Source organism: Pipistrellus kuhlii, unplaced genomic scaffold (genome assembly GCF_014108245.1).
Source record: "Pipistrellus kuhlii isolate mPipKuh1 unplaced genomic scaffold, mPipKuh1.p scaffold_m20_p_9, whole genome shotgun sequence".
In the NCBI taxonomy this organism is placed as follows: Eukaryota; Metazoa; Chordata; class Mammalia; order Chiroptera; family Vespertilionidae; genus Pipistrellus; species Pipistrellus kuhlii.
Genome location: NW_023425595.1, coordinates 48,997,486 through 49,021,436, shown reverse-complemented (window position 1 = coordinate 49,021,436; position 23,951 = coordinate 48,997,486). Strand labels below are relative to the sequence as shown.

At 41.8% G+C, this 23,951-nt stretch overlaps 1 protein-coding gene across 1 annotated transcript in view; it reads right to left on the bottom strand.

Annotated features, from left to right (window-relative positions):
* The window catches only part of HEPHL1 (hephaestin like 1), a 58,388-nt gene extending 35,324 nt beyond the window's left edge, over positions 1-23,064 (bottom strand). The window contains exons 1-4 of the mRNA XM_036427932.2: positions 22,847-23,064; positions 11,327-11,571; positions 1,736-1,948; positions 795-974 (exon numbers count right to left, since the gene is read on the bottom strand). Of these exons, the coding sequence (XP_036283825.1) occupies positions 795-974; positions 1,736-1,948; positions 11,327-11,571; positions 22,847-23,016 (808 nt within the window). The 5' untranslated portion in view covers positions 23,017-23,064. The remainder of the gene's footprint in view (positions 1-794; positions 975-1,735; positions 1,949-11,326; positions 11,572-22,846) is intronic.
* Between the last annotated feature and the right edge of the window lie 887 nt (positions 23,065-23,951).

The window sequence follows — 23,951 nt, the reverse complement described above, 5'->3', positions numbered from 1 at the left end:
AAAAATGGTCATGGGCACGCGAGAAAACAGCCTTGGAGCTGCTGTGTGGGCACAATGAGATCAGGAGTAAACAGTGCCTCTCAAACTGCCTGGACGGGTCAGCCACCTCTTTCCCAATCCTTCATTTGCATATCTGCCTTCCCCATTGACTGCCCCTGGCAACCAGAACCCTGTCTCACTTATCTTACAGCCACCAGGGCCCAGCAGAAAACCTGGCCCATAGTAACTACCTATTGTAAGTGACAAAAGCAAGCAGCGAGATGGAAAGAAAAGGTGCTGATTAGAAAGGACTCATGGCACAGAGTGAATGCTCAATAGATGGCATTGATTTAAAGAATGTCTGGGGAAACATGAATTCACAAGCAGGTGTTTAGCTCAGGGTGTAGCATCCTTCTTGACGTTTAGCAGCTGCTTAGAAAATAGTTCCTGGATAAAACAAGAGGCTGTAAATCACAGGACTGTGATAGGATGATGATTTGTTCTTTCTTATGTCCACCCATCCTCTGGGGTCACCTCCTGATTCTTTCCTGATTATAACATCAATCCTTCCACTTGCTGTACCATAGCTTTGTCACACACAATTTAGCTTTTATCTATTATCTTGTTCCTTCTCAGGCTGTTGTGGGTTCTGACACGTAGTGTGTTAACATGTTTCATATCACTTTCTAACCATTCTCATCGCTAAGTTACAAATCTTGGAAAATTAGGTTGGGTATTTCTGTGTTTTTGCATCCCTCATAGCACCAGACACACAGAGGCGGTAGGTACGCATTTGGGAACATGGGAGACACTACCATGCATTTTGTTACTCCTCTGGAAAACAGGATCTTCCTTGTCAACGGAATCAGGCTCAGTGCAGAAATGCCTGATATTTTCATCGAGGTACCAGCTTTGATTCTCATCCACCAGGGTAAACATTATGATGAACTCTTGGTCTACATCCATCCTTGTCCCTGAATATTTGTTCAGGACACCTATCAAATTGAAAAGAGAAGGGAAAGAAGTTCAGAGTAAACTAAATCAAGATGAGTTTTATTTCCTGCCAATGGTGCCACATAAGTGTGAGGTGTTTCAAAGAACTACACTGAGTGACCAGATTATTATGATCTCTGAATGCATAATAATCTGGCCACTCAGTGTATATGTACAAGAGTAACCTGCAACATAGAAGCAGTGCAGGGCTTTAATGAAAATGACAGAACTGCAGAAAAGAAAAGCCATCGAACAGAAATCTTCACAACTGCAGATTTGGAAATCTGTCCATCCCAGAAGGAAGCCAACTTTATGGATAGAATACAGACACACCAAACCAACAGGGAATGAAATAGCAGCGTGAATATGTGGGTGAAATAAAGAAGTAAAAGCACTCCTGGTCATTTGACTACATTTTTTTCTTTTTCCTGTGCATGGTATCAGTGAGGTACTAACAGCTATTACTAGAGAATGTCCTTATTTTTTTCTTTAAAAAAAAATAAATAAAGCATGTATGTTTCAGAAGGCTATGGTGGTCCTTAGAAGTTTAAATTATTGTCCTTGCTATGGTGTTAGACTGATCTTGTGCATTAGAAGAATTTCTCCCATCTTATAGAAAGTTTGGAAGAAAAGGCACATTGCACATGAAGCAGAGGAAGTAGGCAAGACAAGACCTGAAATGTATGCATGCTTTTTATCACACCTGGAACAGCCTACTTGATTGTGGGGGGTGGGGGGGAGGGGTGGGAAGGCACCCCCTTACCTTCCTTGCACACCAGCAGTGGGCCAATGAGCCCAGAACAGATGTCCTTAGGGGCATCGATGTGCGAATGGTACACCCAGGTCAGGCAATTGGCATCGGCTGGAGCAGGAGCATATTCTTCTCTCACTGGCCAGACATAGGTATAATTTTTGCCAGGAGGAACCATATCATCATCTTTGTTCTTTCCAGATGTCCCATCTGGGTACAAGGCTCCTTCCAAGAAAAGAGAAAACATAGTTAAACACAGAGACCACAGGCTATCGTGGTTAGGGCCAGGGGTTTGGAATCAAACACATACAAATTAAAAATTTATTTCCTGTGAGATTAAAGGAAATCACTTACATTCTTAGTGCCTTCATTTCCTATCAGTACAGCTGGAATGCTACTGTGTGCCCCAGAGGGATGTGAGAACTAGATGACCATGTATATGACTGTCCTGCACAAGACCCAGATGCCTCCAAGGTGTTCCTAGGACCCCTCCTGATCGGTCTTCTGCATCAATCAGGAAGCGAGCAATCCATTCAACGTCAACTCAAGAAGGAAAGGAGAAGCAGCAAAAGAAATAACAAATACCCTTGGGCACTTAGAACAGATTCAGCACCTATATGAGGTCTCACAAAATATAGGAAGAGAGTGAAGACATTCTTCCTGCCACCAGGGATCTTACAGTTCCTCGGGAGAGACAAGAATGTGAACTATGGCCGAAACCGGTTTGGCTCAGTGGTAGAGCGTCAGTCTGCGGACTGAAAGGTCCCAGGTTCGATTCCAGTCAAGGGCATGTACATTGGTTGCGGGCACATCCCCAGTAGGGGGTGTGCAAGAGGCAGCTGGTTGATGTTTCTCTCTCATCGACGTTTCTAGCTATCTATCTCTCTCCCTTCCTCTCTGTAAAAAATTAATAAAAATATATTTTAAAAAATGTGAACTATGAACTCTGAACACAGAGGTCTACTGGAGGATAAAGCAGGATGTGTGTTTTATGTAACTTAGGGTCTATGCAAGGTGGAGGTTCTACCACAGAGAAGGGTGGGGCACACGGGTGTGACATCCCCTTTCTCTGTTTTATAAACTAAGGTTTTTCCATAAAGGAAGGTCTATTGCTAAAAATAGTTTGAAAATCATCTGGGGCTAAAACCGGTTTGGCTCAGTGGATAGAGCATCAGCCTGCGGACTGAAAGGTCCCAGGTTCGATTCCGGTCAAGGGCATGTACCTTGGTTGGAGGCACATCCTCCGTAGGGGGTGTGCAGGAGGCAGCTGATCGATGTTTCTCTCTCATCGATGTTTCTAACTCTCTCTCTCTCCATTCCTCTCTGTAAAAAATCAATAAAGTATATTTTATTAAAAAAAATCATCTGGGTAGAAGGCAGAAGATCAACCTGTGCAAGTTATAATTATCAGAAACAGAGGTGGAATTTGAGGGGCCTTGAACCATTGGGAGGACTTGGATGGTACTGAGAAGAAGGCTGGAGGGTGAGGGCTGAGAGAAAGATGGATGTGAAAACACTCCAAGTTCATTCTCATTCTCTCATTAAGTCACTCAACAACCCTGTATTGGCTATTGACCAGAGGCCAGCAAATGTGCTGGTGTTAGGAATGCAAATTCGAATAAGGCAGCAAGAGCCAGTATATCCAAGGCAAGCCGCAGAAAAGATATATCTAAAAAAAAAAAAATCTAACATTAGTTTTTAAATGAATTCTACCATGAATCATAGTTTGATTTTTTTTTAGAAGAATACTAGCGAAGAGCCTATTACGTGCCAAGCATAGTGGGTACTTTGTGTAGATTACCTCACTCCTCAAAGCAATCCCATCTGGTGTGTATTAATACCTCTTTAAGATTGAGTCAAGGCAACACATTAGCATATGGCTGAGCCAAATTTCAATCTAGTTGTGTCTAATTTCTCACTATACTGTGATACCTCCCCCAAAATTATTGGGAATATAGTGTATGAACTATTTAACATATTTATTCACTTTATTTTTACATACTTTATTTTTTTAAAACATTTTTATTGATTTCAAAGAGGAAGGGAGAGAGATATAATAGAAACATCAATGGTGAGAGAGAATCTGGTTGGCTCTATCCCATTGGGGAATGAACCTGTAACCTGGGCATGTGCCCTGACCTGGAATCGAACCTTGACCTCCTGGTTCATAGGTGGACATTCAAACACTGAGCCATGCCAGCTGGGCTAAATACTTTCTTTATTTATTTTAATACATTACAGAGAGGAAGGGGAGAGATAGAGAGTTAGAAACATTGATGCGAGAGAAACATCTATCAGCTGCCTCCTGTACTTCCCCTACTGGAGATTGAGCCCACAACTAAGGTACCTGCCCTTGATCAGAATGGAACTCAGGACCCTTCAGTCTGCAGACAGACACTCTATCCACTGAGCCAAATTGGTTAGGGCTACATACTTTCTTTTTATGTATTATGTTTATGTAAAACTTTCTTTTAATCTGAAAAATATGGATTATTTTTCAATTTATACCCAGATACAATATAATACTAAAAAGATAAAATCTGAGAACAAAACCTATGTAAAAGTATTGGGAGATTGATTTAATTAGTTAGACCTCTTTAGTATTACCGTTAGCTCTGAATTTCCTGGTTATATCTAGGTTATATTAAAATATCTGTGTTATTATATATATTAGGTGATATAATTAGGTTATATTCTTTCTTTGTCTAATAAAAAGAAATTTACCAGTTCCTTAAGGGAGAGGAACTTTTTGTTGATATTTATTCTAAGATAATATTTTCAAGAAAATAATTATATACAAATTATTGAGTAATATAATATTCCTCCTGTGCCATTTCCAAAGCACCACAGGTCCTGTCTTTGTTTCTTCAAGATGTCTCCATTTGTATCCATTTCCACTATCACAGTCCTAGTCCAAACAGCATTATCTCTCCCCTGGACTTCTGCAGTGACCTCCTAGCTGATTTCACAGCATCTCTTGCTTCTCTGATCATTTTCCAAGCCATAGAAAGAGTGTTTTGTTTTGTTTTGTCATCTCAAATCTGATCATATTATTCTTTACTTAAAATCATTCCATGGCTTCCCATCACTTTGGGGATGAAGGTCAAATGTGTTGAAATAAATTACAAGGCCCAGCGTAGTCTAGTTCAAGCAATTCTGAACTCCCTGGACTAGGCCAGTTTTCTAAAATGCATCACACAGAGAGAAGGGCAGTAGATATAGCAGTTAAGCTCACAGCTACTTGCTTGGAATCAAATCCTTTCTCTATCCCTTGTGAGCTTGTGATTTGGGCAATACCCTTCTCCTCTATGAGTCTTAGTTTCCTATCTGTAAGATGATAATTATAATCCTTACCTCATAGAGTAGTTGAGGTTTACATGATACAATGTCTATAAAACATTTATCATAGTGCCTATTATATAGTAAGCATTCAATAAACATTGGTTATTATTTATTAATAGCACTTATCTAAGTTTTTAATTATATATGTATACATATAAAATGTGTGCAATTGCTTGACTAATGCCTGACTCTCATGTCAGACTGTATCAACCCAAAACTGAAAGCAACCTAAATAATCATCAATACCAAAGTGGTATATTCATACAAGAATATTGTATAACTATAACTGTTAAAAGGAGGTCTCTTTATATGTAATAATATGAGAAAATGTCCAAGATGAATTAAAAAATGAAAAACAAAATGCAAAATAGAAATGCTCTAGATAAATAAAGGTTGAGTGAGTTTGTTGCTATCTGGCCTGTTTTATAAGAAATACTAAAGGAAGTCCTTTAGACTAAAAGGAACTACCACTTGGGATTAACTTAAATCTACAGGAAGAAATGAAAAGCAACAAAATGGAAAATATGTGAATCAATATAAAAAGTTCTACAAATATTTTCTTTTCTTCTCTTAACTCTTTCCAAGTCATAAGATAATATAAAGTACTGAGTGCAGCATCATATTGTTGTATTTATAGAGAGACTAGAGGCCTGATGCACAAAATTTGTGTATGAGTAGGCCTTTCTTCCCCCCAGCTGCCGGCACCAGCTTCCCTCTGACACCCAGGACTGGGGCTTCCCTAACAGCCCTGGCTTCCTCCGGAAGGTCATCCAGAAGGACGTCTGGAAGAACATCCGGTCTAATTAGCATATTATGCTTTTATTATTATATATATAGTTATAATGACAGCACAACAATAGTAACACAAAAAAGGGGAATAGAATGAAGCACTGTTGGAACAAAGCTTCTATGTATTTTTTTTTAATATATTTTATTGATTTTTTACAGAGAAGAGGAGAGAGGGATAGAGAGTTAGAAACATCAATAAGAGAGAATCAACGATTAGCTGCCTCTTGCACACCCCCTACTGGTACATGCCCTTGACCGGAATCGAACCTGGGACCTTTCAGTCCGCAGGCGGATGCTCTATCCATTGAGCCAAACCGGTTTCGGCAGCTTCTATGTCTTGACAGAACTAGGTCATAAAAATATGGAGTATATTGTGATCAGTTAAAGGTTGCATATTATAATCTCTAGGCCAACCAATAAAAAAATAACTCAGCCGAAACCGGTTTGGCTCAATGGATAGAGCGTTGGCTTGGGGACTGAAAGGTCCCGGGTTCGATTCCGGTCAAGGGCATGTACCTTGGTTGCGGGCATATCCCCAGTAGGGAGTGTGCAAGAGGCAGCCAATCGATGACTCTCTCTCATCGATGTTTCTAACTCTCTATCTCTCTCCCTTCCTCTCTGTGCAAAATCAATAAAATATATATTTAAAAAAAAACAACTCAATATGTATTAAAAAATAAATAGAGGAATATAAAGAATACACTTAAAATATTTAGCACCAGAAAGGGCAATAAAGGAGGACCAGAGGAACCAAGAGACAGAAGGCACATAAAAAATAATTAGCAAAATGACATATGTAGATGAAACCAATCAATAATTATATTAAATATGAATATTCTAAGCATCCATATTAGTATGAAGAGATTAAGCTGGACCAAAAAAAAAAAAAAAAAAAGATATCCAGCTATATGCAGTCTATTTCCTAGATTCAATGACAGAAATAGGTTAAAAGTAAAAGAATGCAGATAGTAACAACAGGAGAGTTGAAGTGCTGTCAATATAGACAAACCATATTGTAAGATAAGAAATATTGCTAGAACAAAGATAAGTATTTCATAATGATAAGAGTTAATGTGTCAGGAAGATATAACAATTATAAATGTATCCACATCTAACAAAATAGTCTCAAAACACACACATCAAAACTGATATAATTAAAGGAGAAATACACAGCACAACAAAAATTGTTAGAGATCTCAATACCCTCCTGATAGTAACAGACAGAACCAGATAGAAGATCAGCAAGAATGTAGAAGACTTCAACAATACCATCAACCAACTAGACCTGTCATCTATGTAACATTCTTCCCAATGACTGCACAATACACCTTGTTTACAAGAGCAAATGGAACATTCCTCAGGATGAACAACAGGCTACATACACATAAAATAAATCTTGATAAATTTAAAAGAACTCATAGGATGCAAAGTATGCTTCCAATCACAATGAAATTAAATTTGGTATCAGTACCAGAAATGAATCTTTTAAATTCTATGAGTATTTGGAAATAAAACAATGCCCTTCTAACTAACCTATAGGTCTCAGAGGAAATCACAAGATAAATTGTAAAATTTTTTTGAACTAAATAAAAAAAGGAGAAAAGACATACCAAAATGTGTGGCATACAGCTAAAGTAGTACTTAAAAGGAAATTTAGAGCTTGAAACACTTAAGTCAAAAGGGAGTAACAGTCTCAAATCAATAACATGAGCTTCCATCTTAAGAAACTAGAAAACAAAAGTAAAACTATGCCTAAAACAACAGAAAAAGAAAAAAAAATGATAAAGATTTGAAACCGAAACCAGTTTGGCTCGGTGGATAGAACGGCCTGTGGACTGAAAGGCATGTACCTTGGTTGTGGGCACATCCCCAGTAGGAGGTGTGCAAGAGGCAGCTGATCGGTGTTTCTCTCTTATCGATGTTTCTAACTTTTTATCCCTCTCCCTTCCTCTCTGTAAAAAAATCAATAATATATATATATTTTATTTTTTTTAAAAAAAGATTTGAAGGGAAAAGTGAAAACAGATGTTGGCTCTTTGAAAAGATGAACAAAACTGAGGAAACTTTACTAAGACTAACCAAGAAAGAAAGAGGGCACAAACCACCAAAACCAAGTGGAAGATGGAACATTATTCTGATCAGACAGAAAATAAAAGGATTATTAGGGAATATTAGAAGTAATTTGTGTCAAAATATTACACAACTTATGAAATTAATGAACTCATATACAAACACAAAATATCAAAAATATCTCAAGAAAAATAAAAATTTGAAATAGACCTATAGCATATAAATAAATGCAATTAGCAATTAAAATCTTCCCTCAAAGAACCCAGGCTCTGTTAGTTTCACTTATAAATTCTATAATACACTTAAAGAAGATATGTTGCCAATACTTTACAAAATTTTCAGAAAATAAAGGAAGGAATTGCCCCAAATTCATCCTGTGAGACAAACATTACCTTCCTACCAAACCAGATAAAGATATCACAAGCAATGAAAACACTGACCAATATTCCTCATGAATGTAAAAACAGATATTCTTAACAAAAGACTTTAGCAACATATCAAGAAAATTATATAACATGACCAAATTTATTCTATAATTGCAAGGTTGGCTTAACATTAAAAAAATAAAGTGTCTCAGTGGTTGAGCATCAACCTATGAACCAGTAGGTCACAGTTTGATTCTTGGTCAAGGGCACATGACCAGGTTGCAGGCTTGATCTGGGGTGTACAGGAGGCAGCTGATGAATGATTCTCTGTCATTATTGGTGTTTCTCTCTCTCCTTCTCCCTTCCTCTCTGAAATCAATAAAACATATATTTATAAATAAATAAAGTGATGTAATATAACACATTAATAGACTAAATGACAAAAGCCATAGAATTATCTCAATATGTGCCAAAAAGCAATTAACAAAATCCATATCAAATTAAACTTAACAAATTAAAAACTCTCAGCAAACTAGGGACAGATAGAAACATCCTCAACCTGACAAAGGACAATCTAAGGAAGACTCACAGCTAACATTATGTTTAATGGGAAGGAGACTGAATGTTTTCTTCTAAGATTGGGAACAAGGCAAGAAAGAATGTCTGCTCTCATCACTAATATTAAATATTGTCCTGAAGGTGCCAGCCAGTGCAATTGGGCAAAAGAAGAAAAAAAAAGTGAAATACACTGATTGGTAATGAAGAAATAAAACTGTCATGATTCTATATATAGCAAATTCCAAGGACCCCTCTATCCACTAATAAACCAGTTCAACAAGATAGTAGGATTCATGATAAATATACAAAAATTAATTGTATTATAGCCGAAACTGGTTTGGCTCAGTGGATGGAGTGTCGGCCTGTGGACTGAGGGGTCCCGGGTTCGGTTCCGGTCAGGGGCATGTACCTTGGTTGCGGGCACATCCCTGGTGGGGAGTGTGCAGGAGGCAGCTGATTTATGATTCTCTCTCATCAGTGTTTCTAACTCTCCCTTCCTCTCTGAAGAGAATCAATAAAATATATTTTTAAAAAATACTTTGGAATAAATGTAATAAAAGAAATGCAGCCCTAGGCAATTTGACTGAGTGATAAGCATCTGCCCAAGGACTGAAGAGTCCTGAGTTCGATTCCAATCAAGGGCATGTACCTTGGATGCAGGCTAGATCCTGGCCCAGGGCAAGTGTGGGAGGCAGCCAATTAATGTGTCTTTCTCACATTGATGTTTCTCTCTGTGTGTGTCTCTCTCCCTCCTTTCCACTCTTTCTAAAAATCAATGGGAAAAAATATCCTTGGGTGAGGATTAACAACAACAAAAAGAAATGCAAATCTTGTATAATACATTAGAAACTAAAACATTGTTGCAAGAGCCTGAATCTCTAAATTGCATGTTGACGGGCTGGAAACTCAATATTATCTAGATAGTAATTCATTTTTAAAATACACATGGCAATTCCTCCTGCCCCTCCCTTCATGATAGAGCAACTCAATGCAATCTTCATAAAAATCCCAGCTGTTTTGTTTTTTTTTAATTAACAAGCAGATCTAAAATGTATATGGAAATGCAAAGCTAAAAAGTCTTTCAAAGAAGAACAAAGCTGGAGGATTTATTTATCCAATTTCAAAACTTACGATAAATCCCTAGTAATCAAGACAGTTTGGCATTGGTGATAGGATTAAGCACACAGATCAGTGAAATAGAATTGAGACCCCTAATATAAACCCTTACATTTATATCACTTAATACCACTAATTATATACTTAAAATGGTAAAATGAGAACTTTTGTGTAATGTGTGTTTTACCACAATTTGTAAAAAATGGTTCTGTAACCTTATCAAGCTTTAGAGTTCCAGGTCTAGCTGATCTACCAGAACACCATCAGCTCTATTAAGGAATGCTTCCCAGAAATATATGAAGGGGTAAAGACAAAATTAAAGATTCACTGATGATCTTACTTCCTCTACAGCTGAAAGGACAGGAATAACACATTTTTGCTTTCTGCCTGCAACATAAATAATCTTTCCACAAAACTATGCTAAAGAAAATGCATCAGTTGTAAATCCTTAGAGCACATGTGTCAAACACAAGGCCCGCGGGCCAAATCCGTTCCGCCAGGCCTTGCAATGTGGCCCGCACCGCGCTGTCATCACTGCACTCCGCTGCGTTTCCATCACAATGACAGTTTATGACTGTTCAGTAAACCATTCAGCCCGCGATTTAGGCTGGAGTTTAGATTTTGGCCCTTTCTCTGATTGAGTTCGACACCCCTACGAGTCACAGAACTCTCTTGTCACAGTTTTATGTGCTCATCCTCGAGGACTCAGGAACACCATGGGAGCTTTTGCTACACACTTCGAGTGGAGGAAAAAGTTGGGTAACTTTTGAAATCTCAGAACTACTTTTATATCAAAAGTCCAGGAATATTGCTTAAAATTAAAAAAAAAAATCATTAGGGAGCACTCAAGAATCTGTACGGTGGAAGCTCTTGCAGTGCACAGAAAACTGGGGAGTTTCAGGAGCGAAGCGCCAAAGACAGTAGCCTTAAGCAGGGGCGTGGAAGTCAACACACCCTGAGATGCATGCGCTGCCCACACTGAGGCTGTTACTGCTGACAGGCCCTGGGAGCTGTTGGTATGTGCCCTCCTTATCCAGTGTGCTAGCCAGTCACGAGTGATTGACAAGGACGGAAGTTAGTGTAATGCTGAGGGAGTGGGGGCACTTGTGCCAAGGGAACCCAGCACCCAGCTTGGAATCAACATAAAAAAGAATGAGAAAGAAGGGAGGGTAGAAACAAGGGAGAGGAAAAGAAAAAGAGAGAGAGAGAAGGGGGAAGAGATGGAGATAGGGAGCAAGGAGACAGGGAGAAGACAAATGAATCCAGCAATCATTGGGCTCTTAGAATCCCTTTCCCTGTAATGGGCAGTTGCCTGATTTATGAAACAGAGATGGGACACCAATACTACAGGATTGACATTTACCTTCCGAGTCTTTGTTGTAGAAAACGCCATGCGGGTGCAAAGAGTAAGGCCGGGAAGCAAAGTTCTTTAAATGGATGACAATCACGTCCCCCACTTCGGCCCTCAAGATGGGGCCCAGGAAGCCAAGCCAGGGCGGTTTGGGGATCTCCGTGGAGTACGTCTCATCTGTGTAGTGTTTGTAAACAGCCTTTTTGTAAAGACCACCTATCCTGTTGGGCCCTCTTTCGAGAAATAAGGTTGCAAGTCTAAAAATAAGGAGAAAAATATTAAAAGTGGAAATTGAAAGGAAAATCTTAATAACTTGTCTTCACAGGTCATAAAGTACATGCACTTATACTTTCTCCTTTGGTGTTCACCATAACCCTGTCACCACTGGAGAGCTGGTAAGATTATCCCTGGTTTATTGATGATGAAACGGAGGCTGAGAGAGTTAAGTGACAAGCCAAAGGCACAAATTAAAACAAAACATAAACACCCTAAAATCACGCTGCCCCTTTGCCCCCTTTCATTCAACAACCCCCCCCCCCCCTTTGCTTTTTGTTTGACAATCACTTAATATGCACTTGCTGCATTCCCAGCACTTTGCTGGGTGCTAGGGGGTGGAAGGGGGCGGGGAGGGGGAAACAAAAAAGCTTGTGACCTAATAATGGAAAAATTAAGGAACTGCCTAGAGCAGTATTTGATCAAGTGCCAACTGAGTGGTTGAAGCCTCAGATACAGATCACGTTTTCTAGGAATAATTAGTTCAAAGAAGGAAAAGGTTGCAGTGGTTGAAGAGGTCAGTAAACACCTCATGAAAAATGCAGGAATTGAGGAGGAGGAGGAGGAAGAGGAGGAGGAGGAGGAGGAGGAGGAGGATTAGATAAGAAAAGAGAAAAGTGAGGACACTCGGCAGGGACCGAGCATAAGCCATGAGAACAAAGCAGAACCCATCGTTTTGGGGGAGAGGAGGTTTGAGGCTGGAGGTTATGAGTCCAGAAGGGGAGGAGCAGTGAGAAGTATGGATGCATGGAACATCTGGAAGAAGACTGACCAGGAACTTGAATTCCAGGTTGAAACATTTAGGATTTGTCTTGGAAGCACTGAGGACTCACGGAGGTTTTCCCTAACGTGGTGACATGATCATCAGACTCTCAGGACCATCCTTCTGACAGTGGTGTGCAAGCTGTAGAAGAGTCGGGCAAAGGGGAGAGCATGAATGAGGGGGAGGGAAGCTGTCAGGAGACCAGTGGAGATGGGGGCGGGGTGGAGTTGCAATAGAAAGAAAAGAGCAGATGTGTAAAAAGTAGGACTGTAAGATGTGATGTGAGCAAATGCCCTCCTGGAGCCCAAGGGGAAGGGGACACTCAGTCCCAGGGTCTGGGAGTTTGAGACAATAGCAGCACTGCTGACACCACCTCAGAGGTGGCCACACCAGCTCCCGGGAAGGTGGGCCTCCCCTCCCCACTCTCAGTCTGTGTGCTCAGCACGGGGCTCCAACCCCCGGACAGACTGCTTCTGCTGGAAGGAAAGCTCCACCACTTCGGGTGCAGCCATCCTAGTGTAGCTGTGCCTTCTGAGGGGAGAGGCAGGCTCCCCTCTCACACATACTCCTGCATATGCACATGCATTCCCTCTCGGTCCCTCAACAAACTTTGGGCTACAGAACAAAAAGGCAAAGCCTGGAAGGAGCTCTCATGCTAGGAGAGTCATGAGAACACAGGTGATGTTCTGGGGCATCTAGTCTGGAGGGGAAGACAGATCAGGGAAGGTTTTCTAGAGGAAGTAATGCCTAAATATGGTCTCGAAGATCAAAGAGGAGCTTTGATATTGAAAGGGCTGATATCGTAGATACTGGGGAGCTGTGCCAGGTCAGTGCCCACTCACCATTCTTTGATCTGATAGCGCACCTTCCCATTCTCATGCTAAGTACTTTGGAGAGGGCTCCACCCCCAGCTCCAGAGATGGGGCAAGTGACTCAGCCTAACTGATTAGACACAAAATGAGACGTTGTCATTTTCTCCCCCTTCAATGTCATTTCCAGTGAATTTTGTCTGGAAAAAATTCAGATAAAATTTTCAGATAAAAAAATTCAGATAAAAATTCAGATGCCTGAAGTGCCCTAGGGACGTTCTAGTGCCCTCCAGAGCTGAGGCCCAGATGTTCCACCTCTGGCTCAGCTGAGGATCCCTGGAAGTTCTCCCACCTCCAAGGCCAAGGGCTTTCTCATTTAAAAGGGGCTTTTTGCTGACAGGTTTGACCTTGTCCTATGATCATATTAGGCGGTCTGGGGCAGGCTGCACGCCTCAGCTGGTTAGAGTGAGGAAGTGATAAGGCTGTGAAAAATCAACTTGTAACTTTAAAACCCTGCTATAGTCCATTTAAATGCCTTTCTTTTAATTTTGTCATGCAATAAACGCCAATTTATTAAGGCAAAGTAAACCTTCCTTGTTAGCAAGTCCCTGGGACAAAGAAAACAGTCTTTGAAAGGCAAGCCCAGCAGACCAAAGTTCTTAAGGTTACTTGGTGGCTTTCCGGAAAGATGTTCACTGATATTTTCTTGTAACTCTACCCTGGACCCAAGCATCATCGGATACAGCTGATCTTTGAGCAATATATGTTTGAACTGTGTGGATCCATTTACACACTGTTTTCAAGAAATAATGTTGATCCTTTGTATCCTTGGGTTTCACATCCGAGGATTCATTTAAGCACGGACAGAAAAACAGTATTTTTGCATTCCCAAATGGGGATTCGCAAATGCAGAACAAAAATACTATTGAACATCTGATCTCACGTCTCTATTCTGGGCTCCCAACACACACATACACACACACACACACACACACACACACACACAATACACACACACACAATACACACACACACATTCATACCAGTAAACACACATGTAAATGCATGCTGAGCAACAGTTCCTTATCATGAATTGTCTAGCAGAGCCAGCCAAACAAGAGGGAGGAGAACTGTTGGTTGACTTCTTACAGCACTTATTGCATATGTTGCATATTTTAGCACTGAGTTATATATTGACTTGTTTTGCACCTTCCTGGACATGTGTCAATCTTATCACCTACACAGTCATCCTGAGAAGGGATTAGGTTTACTCAAGCCATGGCTCCCAAATGTCCACCTAGGTACTAACTGTATCCGAATTATTTGGGACATTTGCCAAAAATGTAAGTCCCCAGGCCCCATTTCAGGGCAATTGAATCAGACTTTCTGTGTCAGGGGCATGGCATCTATGTTTCCTGAGCTCACTAACCCCGTGGTCGAGCCACATTCAACCCTTTGGCCCCTTGAGTATGGCCCTTCCACAAAACACCACGGCCTGGGTGAGTCTATCTTGAAGAAGTGGCATTAGAAGAAGTTTAAGTTTAAAAAATTTGGCTCTCAAAAGAAATTTCAATCGTTGTACTGTTGATATTTGGCTCTGTTGACTAATGAGTTTGCCAACCACTGCACTAACCAATTCTCACAGCAGAGCTTTCCAGTGCTTGCCCAATCGGAGTCTTCTTTCTTCCCAGCAGAAGGGGAGAACAAAGAAATTTTGCAGTTTTGGCCAGTGAGCTATGAGAGGAAGTGACATGTGCCACTCCTGGGCCAGGGCCTCTCAATACAAGGCCCCTCACTTCCTCTGCTGCAGGGGAAACCTTCAGCATCGACAGTGAAGTCTCCAGATCTTGGCAGCCTGGCTCGCTAGTTCACCCAGGTGCCCTGCAGTCTCATGGCCCTGGGTGAACCCCAGTGGGCGAGAAATACACCTCTGTGGCGTGAGCCTGAGATTTGGAGGCTATGTTAGCACCAGCTGATGTATTCTGATTAATACAATTCTGAGGTGAATGCAAGTTTGGCAATCACATTTCTACTGTATTTAGCACAAAGCCCATAGAAACAGCCCGAAACAGTAGCTGTTTGAAACCACAGGGACTATTGGAAGTAGAAAGGCAGGAAAGGAATGGAAGTAAGAGAATGTCCTCACAGCCAACCACCCCTAAGAACACAGTATCCTTTGTAACAGTTGGACAGAAACTCAAACTCACATGAGTTCTAAAAATGCAAGTTTTGCCCCAAAACAAAGCAAGGGGTGATTTCATGGAAGGCATCCTCAGGAAGCAGCCAGAGGTTAGCTGGAGTGCACGCATTAGGATGCTTCATTGGTGGGCTGTATATTGTTTATAGTGCAGCTACAGGACGGTCCCACTGTGATGGACTAAGTGATCACTACCCCTTAGGTCTATCCCCAACATATATCCTAACATTTTGACTCAAATTAAGCAGGTATCTCTGTCCTGCTTTAGAGGAATCCAGTTGGGCTGGGAAGCTTCACATTAGCAACTGCTTTAAGGACAAAACGAGATTCAAAATGCTCACATTGCCAAGGCCAGGGACAATATTGAGAAAGAGACACCTTCTAAAAGCAGGTGAGATTAACTACTGCAGGAATGAGCCTGCCTCTGAGAACCATCTAACTAGTGCAGAGGTGGATTCCAGGTTAGATTCCAAGGATTTTCATAGCTCACAGGGGGTGTGCACCTTGTCAGAACCACTGTCCCCCACAGCCTGGATCTTTTAGCAGGATTCTTCCCCATCCATTCCACCACTGAGTAATTGTAGAACCTCTCCTGTACACGGAACATTCATTTAGAATTGAGGGCCAAGATGTGTGAATCTCAGTCCCTGCACTCAAGAGACATACCATCTGGTTGGGAAGACAAAACATATGCATTGGAGAATAAATAGCAACCCCCAGCTTTCCATACTAAGTGGCAAATATATCGTATAGAGCTGATTGTCTAAGTGTGTGTGAGTGTGGGTAAAGATGAGCTTTGAATAACATCAGCAGAGGTATGGTCAGGAAAAGCATGAGAAATCATGATAGTCACAATATGGACAAGCAACTGTTGTCTGAGAAGGGACATTGTTCACTGAGGAGAAACAGGACTAGACAGATACAAAAAGACACTTGGCAAAGACAAGGGTGGAGATGGTGATTATGCATTGCAACTCAGGTGTAGCCACGCTCTCCCTAATTAGGTTAATGATTTCAAACCATCCCACCTAAGCGATGTGCTCCCATTCACGTCCTCTCACTCTGGTTCCCTGGCACTACCTGAGTCTTGAGTTCCTCCTCCCACTTCATTTCACAGAAGCCCCTCAGGACACACATAAGGCAAGTTGAAAACAAGTTCACACCGTGAAGGGAAAAGGGAATGAGCTTGAATCCCAACTTCCCCACTTGATGGTGTGAGACCTTGGGGAGATTTGAACCCCAGTTTCCTTGGCAGTCAACCCGGTGGCGATCATAGAGCCATCAAGGAGAGGAAATGAGACGAGATGTGTAGCCACATGCACAGTGTCTGAATGTTGTAGCAATGATAATTATGGGAGTAATGATTATTTCTGGCAAAGCTCCAATCAGAAAAGAAGAAAATGTGACCATTTGAAGTGTCTTTCCCACAGAGCTCCAGCTCGCAGGAGTCCTAGAGATAGGAGAGATAGCATGATGGCTAACATGTCTTGTGTGCTTAACCCAGAGGCTTTACCTCTGATACCTGTCTTATGTCTTGATAATGGCTTCCAAAGGAAGTCCACGACCTAATCTCCTTATTTGGAAAAGGGGCCTTTGTTGATGTTAAGGATTTTTTTAAGATGAGGAGATGATCCTGGATTATCCAGATGGGTCTTAAATGCCCTTAAAAGTGTTTTTACAACAGGGGGATTAGACACACAAAGGAGAAGGTGATGTGAAAATGGAGGCAGAGATTCCCCTCCTCAAGCCAAGGATTGCCAGTAGCCACCAGAAGCTGGAAAAGGCAATGAATTGATCATCCTTTAGAGCACATGTGTCAAACACAAGGCCCGAGGGCCAAATCCGTCCCGCCAGGCCTTGCAATGTGGCCCGCACGGCACTGTCATCACTGCACTCCGCTGCGTTTCCATCACAATGACAGTTTATGACTGTTCAGTAAACCATTCGGCCGGCGATTTAGGCTGGATTTTAGATTTTGGCCCCTTCTCTGATTGAGTTCGACACCCCTACTTTAGAGCCTTCAGAGGGAGTGTGGTTCTGTCAACGCCTTCACTTTATTTTTTAAAAATATATATTTTATTGATTTTTTACAGAGAGGAAGGAGATGGATAGAGAGTTAGAAACATCAATAAGAGAGAAACATCGATCAGCTGCCTCCTGCAAACTCCCTATTGGGTATGTGCCCACAACCAAAGTATATGCCCTTGACCAGAATTGAATCTGGCTGACACGACGCTCTCTCCACTGAGCCAAATCAGTTAGGGCAACACCTTCATTTTAGATTTCTGGCCCCTAGAGCTGAGAGAGTACATTTTTTATTGTGTTAAGCCACCCAGTTTGTGGTAATTTGTTATAGCAGCCACAGAAAACTCATACACCCCCACCACCACCACTAAGAAAGGAATATCATTATTTCCCACTTTACTGATAAGAAAATTAAGGCAGAGATTCAATTACTTGCTTAGTAAGTGGAACAGGAATTCTAAGTTTCTAAGTTGATGCTAGAGCCCCACATCCACCAGAAAGCCAGGCTGCCTTGGCATCTCTGCCAGACCACTGCTGGGCCACACTTGGCTGGGGAAAACCCGCCCTAGGCCTCCTGGTCCCTGTGACTGGGCAGAAGATCTGTCACTCCTCTGCATGGCATGAAAAGCTTTTATGACAATGCCTGCAACATAGTAAGGACTCAATGGCACGGAGATATTAATGTTGTCTAGAACCCCACTAACCAGGCCTTGGGGTGGGAAAGAGAAGAGGGGGATCAAGAGGATTTTGCAGCCGAAACCGGTTTGGCTCAGTGGTAGAGCGTTGGTCTGCGGACTAAAGGTCCCAGGTTCGATTCCAGTCAAGGGCATGTACGTTGGTTGCAGGCACATCCCCGGTAAGGGGTGTGCAAGAGGCAGCTGGTCAATGTTTCTCTCTCATCGACATTTCTAGCTCTCTATCTTTCTCCCTTCCTCTTCTCTGTAAAATATCAATAAAAAATATATTTTAAAAAAATTTTTTTAAATAAATGCAAAAAAAAAAAGGATTTTGTGAAGGATGGGGAACAGGGTGAACTGAGGAAGGGGAAGGTGGCAGGGGCTGCCAGCTGCTTTGCAAAATTTATGCCCCACTTATTAGTAAAAGAATTAAATCCTACTGTTTTCAAACCAAAAAGCACATAACTGAAAGATTATATCGTCAAGCTCCTTTTGAGGTTTGGAGTATCCAATGAGATATAAGTAGAATTAATTGGGTGGCATATACATGAGAGCACTTTATAGGGCTGCTGCAGCAGAAATTTGCTCCTTCTACCTTTTTCCTTCCTCTCTTCATCCCTGGAACATAGACAAGAAGGCTGGAGTTCCAGCAGCCATCTTGTGACCCTTAACTTCCTTGAGGAGTAAAATCACATGCTAGGGATGTTGGGTCAGAAATTATTAAGGTCCCTGAAATCCTATCATACCAGCTGTCCCAATAACCTTGGACTGCCCACATCTGGATTTCTTTCAGAAGACAATACAAAATCCTAATTTATTTAAGCCACTCTATTCTTGTCACTATTGGCAGCCAAAAGCAATCACTTACTGATACAGGGAAATAACAGCAACTCCAATAGACTCACATGACATCAAGCCTAACACAAGATTTTTTTTTTTTTCTGCTGATATGATAAAAGTTGAGATTTTAAAGTCACTGTCCGTCTAAGATTAAACTCTAAAAAGATGAAATCTTCCCCTTTATTTTAAAGCTTGTCTTCTCCCACCTGTTTCCTCCAGTTGAATCTTTCAGTAGACATACAGGACTCTCCTTCACAGCCATCCAAAGGCCTGCTCAAAACCCTTTGCCATCAGCTGGTCTTACACAGTGCTGTGATCAAGTGAACTCCCTAAACTTGGGATTTGAACAGTTGCCAGCCACACTCAGTCAAGTGTGGTTCTGCCTGTGAGCTAGTGCCCACAAAAACCTCTGAGTTTCACTGGGAAGCAAAAGCCTGCATGTGTCGGTTGCCTAATGAGGGCTTTGGTGAGAATTATGGCTTTAAGTAAAGTGAGCCCACTCTCGCTCCATGCAAGACCAGGCTTTGCCCCCGAAGCACAGTCATGCCTTAAGTGCTTTATGAGCTCGAGCAGCACTAGCCCGATGGATCAAATGCTGACACATCCCCAGGCAAATCAAAGGAGCCCTGAGCCCCCATTATGCACAGGAGGGAAGAGGGGGAATATAATCACTGAGGAAAAATATTTCTAGATAGACTATAACTCTATATCCTATACTTTTTAGGAAAATGTTAGTGGATACAATCTCAATTATATTTTGAACCCTGTGATCCAGCAAAGTTAAAAAGTGGGAAGGAGCAAGGACTAGAAGTTAACAAGTAGGGGGCAGAGCAAGGACTAGAAGTCAGGTCTCCTGACTCCTATTTCAGGTTCTTTCCACCCATAGTGAATGCTGGGAACCTCTAAATACCAGGCATTTGTCTGGCTCTGACTATCCAAATAGCAGCCCATCCCCAGAAACACTACCTACTCATCCTGCGGGAGGCTGAGTGACAGCATGGCCACATCATCCAAGATGATTCCTTGCTCCTGGGGAAATGGCACCATGCAGAGCACACATACATGTTCCACAATCATGGCATCGTCATGTGATAGCTGTGACAACTGTAAACTGTAGTATCTGAGACATGTGCTCTGTGGTCTTCAAACAAGGATCAGCAGCCTTCTTGGGGACTTGCCCTGAGCCACCTGCCTCACCAGTAGCACTTCCTGAGACAATTGTTGATAAAAACCAACATACATGGCACACTCAACCAGGCTGCCCATTCAAGAGTCAGGAGTCACCCTGCATTAATTTGTCTCTTATACACCAGAAGGAAGCATGTGGGGACCGTGGCATCCAATATGACATATACTGTATATACTAGCTGTCCCTAAAAGCACGAGTCCTCTCATGTGAAACCACATTTGTTAAACCATCTCACTCTAATCTGATACCAAACTGTGTTTTAGTCGTGGCTCTTTTTTCCATTTCTTCTCACCATAACTATTTTCACACATTTTTAAATATATTTTGTTGATTTTTTAAAATATATTTTCTTGATTTTTTACAGAGAGGAAGAGAGAGGGATAGAGAGTTAGAAACATCGATGAGAAAGAGTCATCAATCAGCTGCCTCTTGCACACCCCCTACCGGGGATGTGCCCGCAACCAATATATATGCCCTTGACCAGAATCAAACCTGGGACCTATCAGTCTGCAGGCAGATGCTCTATCCACTGAGCCAAACCGGTTTTGGCAATAACTATTTTCATACATTTTTTAATTGAGAGAGAGAAGTGAAAAAGAGAGAGAAGGGGGGAGAGAGATGCAAGAAAGAAACATTGGATCATTTGTCTTCCATACATATCGAACACCCAACCTTTTGGTGTATGGGATGACACTCCAACCAACTGAGGCACCCGGCCAGGGCTACCCACTTTTTGTGTTTTCTTCAAAGCACCATCTTATGGCTGAAAAGAGAGCCCCTAACTCCTCCTGCACCCAGAGCCTTGTGAAAACAGCATTCCAACATTTGAGGGTTTACGTATTTTGGGCTTCTCAATGAATAGGTCACCAGTTTGGTCACTGACACGAGTGATCACTTTCAGTGTCTCTCTGAGAAGAGTGACAAGTGGACTGAACCTGCCTCTGGTAAGAATTAGGTCTTTCTAGAACTTTTAATTGCTGGGATCCCTGGCTTCTGCAAAGCTGAGTTTAACTCAGCTGGAAAGGATCACCTTTGCCAAGAAACAGGTTTCATGGTTTAAGCGGGGGGAGAGGGGGGGCCTCTGGAGCTAAAGCAATGTGTGTTTGGTGCTACCTTCACTCCATAAACTCTGTCAAGTACTTCGTGGAACCTCAGTTCCTGTCTTGTAAAATTGGAATAATAATATGTACAAGCTTCAATGAAATGAAAGTCTCTAATGGAATTCCTAGTAAGAACAAAGAACAAAGAATACTGACATGGACATTTTAGGAGAAAGATAGCATTCCTTTTTACTCAACCATATGGGAAGGTTGTCCAATATCATACTGAGCTCAGGAATAAACTCACTACACTCAGCACACACATTTTGAGTAGCCTTGCATCCAGTGGTGGCTCACAACAACTATTTTCTATTGAGTGTATTTTGAGGATGGCAGAGTTCCATATTTTGGGAAGGGCACCAGCAGGGAGGGTAGCCTTTCAAATCCCATATCCAGGAAAGACTACCACCACGAAAGGCCAACACAGGTAGGATTCAAAGAACACAAGAGCTTTCTTTGGAAATAGCCCCTGGACATTAAATTTCCTGGAACAAAGCTCAAGGAAAAGACTTTCTTGGCAGCCTGGCTGGCACAAGTATCATCCTTCTTTAATTTTAAAACAAACAGACAAAATGCCTATGACTATGGCTGTGTCACCATTGTGGCATAGCCTGGAAGCCGTGTGTCCAAGCCAACTGGATCTTTGGTCTTTGCCCACGGCAGGGGGACCTGGCTCTGAAAGACTTGATGGCAGACCCTGTGCTCTTACTGAAGCTTAGCAAGTAATTTCATCTTTAGAAAATGAAACTTGAATATCGAATGCAATGGGCTCTGCCTATCAGAAAAGAAACAAGCATCCAAAAATCCAACACTGGTTACCAGAACATCTCAAAAGTTATTTTAAGAAGCACAAAGTTGAAAATATGCATAACAACTTTTGGAGCCAGGGGGTGACTTCAGATGGATCTCCAGGGAACAAATAAGAGATAGAAGACACTAGATCCCACAAGAAAAACAGGAAGCGAGAGCTATATTCTACAGAAAAAAACAAAAACAAAAACAAAAAATATGGATATAGAACATTCTAGAACCATCTCATCCAGCTACACCATGGGATCTGGAGATAGGCTATTGCCCTCAGATTGAATGAGTCAGCCTGGAACAAGCCTCTCACCAGTGAAAAAGCCATTTCTCAGAGACTCATGAAAGCTCTTTAAACACCAGCCAAATCTATTGTAACAGTCCCTCTCTTAAATATTGCAAAGCAAAAACAAAAATGATGATGTTTCATTCCAAAAAATAAAAACTAAGAAAACACTGTGTTTTAACAGTAAAGAATTCTTAAAAACTCTCAAATTTTCATCTCAAAGATTGCCATTCTTTTTTTTAAAAACAGAATCTAGAACTTCCTTGAGTTACTAGAAATGTCTAATGAAAACTGTCCATTTATAGAATGAGCCATTATTCAAGCAGCTGGTTGTGTCTGTGGTTCTTCACAGATAAGGCTTTGAATAGAAGGTTCAGCAAATAGATGGAGTTAAGAACGTCTCTTCCAAACTCCACGCCCACCCAGACTAGGCTCTCCAAGCAAATGCAAAACCCCACCTGTTGGTTTACATTAACTCACCCATTACCACCACCCAAGGAATACAATGTCCCGCACGTCGAGTGGAAAGGAAGCCAAACCTGGGAGTCCATGGGGACCCCATGCTCACTCACTTGTCTTCTGCGAAACTTTTCCCAGTAATAATGTTCTTCCCCTGGGGTACATAGTCCCAGTATTCTTCCACAATTCCGATGTGGTATGTTCTGGTAACTGCGCCAACCAGCCCAGACACACCCAGGAATGTGATGAGAAGGATGCAGGCAGCCTGCTGCTTCCCAGGCATTTGTGAATGTAACTCAGGCAAGCAGCATGTGCAGGAGGCAGCCCTGCCTGTTCCTCCCCCTCATTCGGAGTTAGTTATAAATGAGAAAGAGACAAGGCCCAGCTCCAGCTCCTCCTCCTCAGGAGCTTGGGGTTGGGACAGAGGCTGACAACTCATATAAGCAGAGCAAGCTGGATGGGGGAGTTGCTATGACGACAAAACCTTTGCCAGCCATCCAAGAAATGTGTAACTGGTTTATTTATATAGTGCCCAAGCCAAACAGGCCTGTTTCTGTAGGTTTTGGGGCTCTGCTCTGATATTAATTATTCATCATTACCAGGATGGCAGTACAACTAGTTGGGCTAATAGGTTTCCCCGCCTTCTTCCTCTTCCCCCCACTCCTCCACACCCATTATAGGAACATATTAAAATCTGAATACTGGGCTGGCCTGAATGGAGCATCAGGAACTATCTCAAGCTCTAAAGAAGGCTTCATCTCTGTAGGCTGAGCAGAGGGCATGATGCAATCACTCTCTGCCATCTGCAACTTGTTTTATAGGGCTACATGAAACAATCAACTCACATCGTAAAGTTCATAACAACATTGTAAAACCACACTAATTCTTCATTTGCTCATGAATCATCTCCACCAAATTCAAATTCCACCGGCAAAAATTAGGAGTTCAATCACCCGGTTCAGCCACAATTCTAGAGGTTATCACCCCTAAGACTGAGCTGCCTTTCCGGACATTTCTGGAGGAATACCCTTCAGGCACCTGAAGACCTAATTCAGTAGCAGGTCTTTGGGTCAAAAAGGTGAAGGGAGTGCCCATTCTTCTGTCTGTTCAAATGTGTGTCCTAGAATCTCAGTGCTTAAAAAGAACTCATCTGCATCAACCAGCCTGGCTCAGTAATAAAGCATCGTCCTGTGGACTCAATGATCCCAGGTTTGATTC